This window comes from Hyperolius riggenbachi, chromosome 8, assembly GCF_040937935.1.
Source record: "Hyperolius riggenbachi isolate aHypRig1 chromosome 8, aHypRig1.pri, whole genome shotgun sequence".
NCBI lineage: Eukaryota > Metazoa > Chordata > Amphibia > Anura > Hyperoliidae > Hyperolius > Hyperolius riggenbachi.
The window spans coordinates 265,577,362-265,582,729 of NC_090653.1; the positions used below are offsets into that span (position 1 = coordinate 265,577,362).

The following is a 5,368-nucleotide window of genomic DNA, read 5'->3' on the forward strand; positions in this document are numbered from 1 at the left end:
TGCAGCCATTTTTATCCTAAAGTGAACCCGAGGTGAGTGATATGGAGGCTGCCATATTATTACCTTTTAAACAATACCAGTTGCCTGGCTGTCCAGCTGATCCTCTGCCTCTAATACTTTTAGCCATAGACCCTGAACAAGCATGCAGCAGATCAGATGTTTGACAATATTGTCAGAACTGACAAGAATAGCCGCATGCTTGTTTCTGGTGCGATTCTGACACTACTGCAGCCAAACAGGCCAGCAGGGCTGCCAGGCAACTGGCATTGTTTAAAAAGTAAACCAATATGGTATTTTCCAGATCACTCTCACCATGGGTTCACTTTAAGTGTCCCAAAGCTCTTCAGCCACAGAACTTCAGAACATTTTAGAAAAAAGCCACGCAGTTTTTGGTAAGGGGGGCGGAGTTTCAGACCTAATAATTTACGGGTGCCAGGCAAGTTACTGCCAGTTCTTGCAACTTTGAGATAGAGCTTTACATTAAAGAGACCCTGAGCAGTAGATATAAATGAAAATCGGTACTTACCTAGGGCTTCCGCCAGCCCACCGTAGGCCACGAGGTTCCCCGGCGTCATCCCGGCTGCTCTCCCTGTCCCGCTTGCGACTTCTTTATCAGTGACACCCGGGCCGAGTGTTGGCGTCATCATGGCGAGGCAGTCCTGTGCATGAGCGGTTCATAGTTAGCAAACCATGCATGCACAGGACTGTCACGCCGGCCGCCGTGATGATGCGTAGCGGGCGGCATGATAATGCAGTGCGTCACCGGTCAGGAAGCACCGTTAATGAAGTCGCCAGCGAGACCGGGAGAGGAGCCAGGAGGACACCAGGGGACCTCACGGCCTGCGGTGGGCTGGAGGAAGCCCTAGGTAAGTACAAATTTTAATTAGATCTACTGCTCAAGGTCCCTTTAAAAAGTTTTACAAATTATAAAAAACAGGTCATGTAAATCTATACATAGATGATTGGACTGGAGGAGTTATTTTCCAGCTGACAGAGAAAGCAGGTAGCAGGAAGTACATCTGTATAAATTACTAGAAAGGGGATTTCTGTAACGACCAATATCAAGAATTCAATCGCCAAACAAAGAAGTAAAATTTCTGCAAAAAAAAAAAAAAGTAAAGAGGCCACTTGCTAAACATGACTACAACAATGTTTATTGTGAAATTCTGCTTGCTGAGAAACGGTGTATTCAGTAAATCTTATCTTTGAAAAAAAAATATCAACATTAAAAAGGAGGAATAAAATTAGACATCTTTAAAACACACAGATATAGCGATGGCCGGACCCGAGCTTCGAGGAGGCAGAGGGAGAGAGAGAGGATGGAGAGTTAATGGCACACAAACAATCAGAACAAAAGGCTCCCATCGCCAACGCCTGCGATAACCACTTCCTTTTCCTGTTGCTGAAAGCCGGTCCTGACAGCACAAGCCTGCGAGTTAAAGAGCCTGCTGCCTCGGAGGGGGGGAGAAGTCGCCGGCCAGAGGCTCTCTCACTCGGAAAAAAAAAAAAAAAAAAAAAAAAGGATTGATTGCAACTCCCAGCATTCCTGGAGAGCCCCAGGCTGGCGACTCCCAGATAGCTGGGCCCAGCTGAGCAATGTACAAACATCTGAGACATATATATATATTTATATAGAAAGGGTAGATCAGTTTTTGTGAAGCAGAATAAAATCCCCTCCTCCCCCCCAAAAAAAGGAAATAAAACAAAAATCATCATAATGCCGCCGTTAGGCCCCAGAACAAGCACAAGGCCCCTGGAGCGCCTGAACAGCACAGGGCAGCGCCCGTCAACCCCCCCCCCCCCCCAAACAAGAGAAAAAAAAATATCCTGCAAAAAGAAAAAAAACAAATTGGCACCTGCCTGCCCAACTCCTGTGAGAGTCTTAGAAAACATGGCACGGGGGAGCAAGCCTTGCTCATAAAAAGGTCCTGGAGAATCAGTGGTAGAGCAGATATCCTCACCTGCGTCCGACGCTGGCAGCAGCACTGGCTACCACTTCTCATCGTGGAGGCTTCCTCGGAATAAGGCAGTGTGGTTAATATAGGAGGGGTGCGCGGCTCTGCGTAGGGCCCCTCGTCAGTCCACGCTCCTCGCTGGAAAGCTGCGTGGGCGGAGAGGGGGGAGCAGGCACACGGAGAGGGGGGGGTGTGCTGGGGGGGGGAGGGAGAGGTTGTTTTCCTTTTTCTAGAGATTGGGCTGCAGCTTAAAGCAGATCGCAGGTGTTTTTCTTGCGCCCTCGCTTGGCCTGTAGAGCAGCTCTTGTCGCCATCTCAAACACTTCCCGCACACCGTCCTTCGTTTTGGCGGAGCACTCCAGGTAGCCGAAAGCTCCGATCCTATTGGCCATGTCCCGGCCTTCTTCTGGCTTCACTGGTTCCTGCATAGATCACATGATGGAAATAAATGATCTGTGTTCTTTAAACTCCCCTACCTACTAAGACAGTCACCACCACCAGCCTCCCTTATATGCAAATGCCCCAAGTTTTGTCTCTTCCCATGATGCACTTTCTGCAATTAGCACTACCTACCACCATTATAAAGTACCTTGCCACTTTGTCCTCCTGGAGAATAAAACCCAACACCCACATTCCCCCATGACATGGCGCCCAACCACCCCCCAGAATGGGGCGCCAAACAACCCCAGTGTCCCTTGGGCCATGGCACTCAACCACCCCACTATCCCCAAGATCACAGCACCCAGCCACCCTAGTGTGCCCCAGAACGCAGCACTTAAATACATCATGGTCCCTCGGGACACAGCGCCCAACCGCCCCCAGCGCCACCCAGAATGTAGTCTCCAACCGCCCTACGGTCCCCTACGCCTAACGAGCCCAATGCCCGAGCCACAGCGCCCAATCACCCAACAGTCCCCTGGCACACAGCACCAAACCACCTCAATGTCCACGAGGCCGCGGTACCCAACAACCCCAGCATCCCCCTGGCCACGGCGCCCAATTACCTCAGTGTCCCCCAGAACGCAGCTCCCAACCACCTCACAATCCCCAGTGCCCAATGACACCACAGTCCTCTGGGAAACAGCGCTCAACCCCCACAGACCCCATGGACACAGCACCCAACCACCCCACACTCCTCTCAGGACACAGTGCTGAACCAACACAAAACATAACGTCCAATCAGAACAAAGCTCCACAGTTCTCTCAGTAAACAGCACGCTCCCTACCTTTATGGGACACGGCCCTTAAAGGACAACTAAAGAGAGAGGTATATGGAAGCTGCCATATTTATTTCCTTTTAAGCAATACCGCTTGTCTGGCTATCCTGCTGATCCTTTGCCTCTAATACCTTTAGCCATAGACCCTGAACAAGCATGCAGCATATCAGGTGTTTACAGCTAATCTTGTCAGATCTGACAATAATGTCAGACATTACTGAAACCAAATAGATCTGCAGGGCTGCCAGGGAACTGGTATTGTTTAACAAGAAATGTGACAGCCTCCAGTCTTCTCAATTCAGTTCCTCTTTAGGTCTGTGAACCAACAACTTCCAGGCCTCTCATCCCTACCTTGAATGCCACACCCACCCTCTACTGTTACAACTGGGTAGAGCATCCTTCTACCCGGAGGGAGATTTCCCTCTTCCTTCCCATGCAGAGATCCCCCCCTCCCATAGACGGATGCCCCTCCCCTTCTATGGAGATATCCCCCCCCCCTCACATAGACCAATGCCCCTCCCCTTCTACACAGAAATTACCCTTCCATAGACAGATGCCCCTCCTAGTATGCAGAGATTTCCACCCTGCCATAGATGGATGCACTGCCCTTCTATGCAGACTCCCCCTCTCCCACAGACAAATGCCCTCCCCCTATATGCAGTGATTCTCCCCTACCATAGATAGATTCCCCTTCTATGGAGATATTCCCCCCTGATCATAGACCAATGCCCCTTCTACACAGATATTCCCCCTTCCATAGACAGATGCCCCTCCCCTTCTATCCAGAGATTACTCCCTCCCATAGACCAATGCCCCTCCCCTTATACGCAGATATTCCCCCTTCCAGAGACAGTTGCCCCTTTCCTTCTATGCAAATATTTCCCACTCCCATAGACTGATGCCCCTCCTCTTCTATGCAGATTTTCCTCTCCCATAGATGGATGCCCCTCCCCTTCTATGCAGATGTCCTACCACAGATGCCCCTCCCCTTCTATGCAGATTTCCTCCTCCCACAGATGCCCCTCCCCTTCTATGCAGATTCCACCCTCCCATAGGAGGGTGCTCCTCCCCTTCTATGCAGAGATTCCACCTTCCCATAGACAATGCCCCTCCCCTTCTATGCAGGCATGGTCACATACCTGTTTCATTTTGGCCAGCTCGCGGCGAGTGTGCTCATCATTCCTCAGATCCTTCTTGTTTCCCACCAGAATTATAGGCACATTGGGGCAAAAATGCTTCACCTCTGGAGTCCACTTCTCTGGGATATTCTCTGTGGACAGGATAAGAGGTCACAACATCGGGATAAACACAGCAGAGGCAACTGCAATCACTCTAGATTTCCTGACCATGTCAGACATCGGGATAAACACAGCAGAGCCAGCAGAGGTAGCTGCAATCCCTCTAGAATCCCTGACCATGTCAGACATCGGGATAAACACAGCAGAGCCAGCAGAGGTCGCTGCAATCCCTCTAGAATCCCTGACCATGTCAGAAATATTGCATTATTCCTCATTTTTATTAGGGGTGGGACGATGAAGCTGTTGAATCCAGTGAAATCTCAACATCATTTCCACAATTCGAATGAGACGTTGCGTCCCCACACCTCCTCCACCCCCCCCCCCCCCCAATAGATACAAGTTGCGGCAACACCGGCTCACCAAATCCATCTGAGCCCACAGTGATCTGAGACCTCTCCTCTCCCTCACTATTTCCCTAGTGCTGGCTTCTGCTGATTGCGTCATCAGCAGAAGCCAGCAAATCTATATATTGTGGCCAACAGTGTTCTAGAAACCTGTAGAAGATAAAGCATAGGGAAGAAGCTGTAGACGGAGGAAGCAGACAGTGGGGGTGCTAGTGAGCTTTCTGTTACACTTACCCAGACTGTCAGGGCTGTCAATGGAGAAGCACATAAGGATAACGTCGGTATCAGGATATGACAGAGGACGGAGACGGTCGTAGTCCTCCTGGCCAGCTGTGTCCCACAGTGCTAGCTCCACCTGCACAAGACAAAAGGGTGTTCGTTGAGACCAAAATATAATTATGCTAGCTATTTTAGTTTTTTTTTTTATTTTAAGTACACCTGACAAAAATAAAGTTACAAGCCAAAAAAGAAAAAAGAAGTCCAGCCAAAACTTTTCTTAAAAGGATAAACTTACTTTTAAGAATGCATTTGTTTTTCAACCAAACTATGCATCA

General features: G+C 49.6%; 1 protein-coding gene across 1 annotated transcript in view; it reads right to left on the reverse strand.

The window, feature by feature from the left end:
- Positions 1-1,138: 1,138 nt before the first annotated feature.
- LOC137527839 (transforming protein RhoA) overlaps positions 1,139-5,368 on the reverse strand; it is a 22,368-nt gene continuing 18,138 nt past the window's right edge. Inside the window, exons 3-5 of the mRNA XM_068248798.1 lie at positions 5,049-5,169; positions 4,312-4,442; positions 1,139-2,377 (exon numbers count right to left, since the gene is read on the reverse strand). Of these exons, the coding sequence (XP_068104899.1) occupies positions 2,204-2,377; positions 4,312-4,442; positions 5,049-5,169 (426 nt within the window). The 3' untranslated portion in view covers positions 1,139-2,203. The remainder of the gene's footprint in view (positions 2,378-4,311; positions 4,443-5,048; positions 5,170-5,368) is intronic.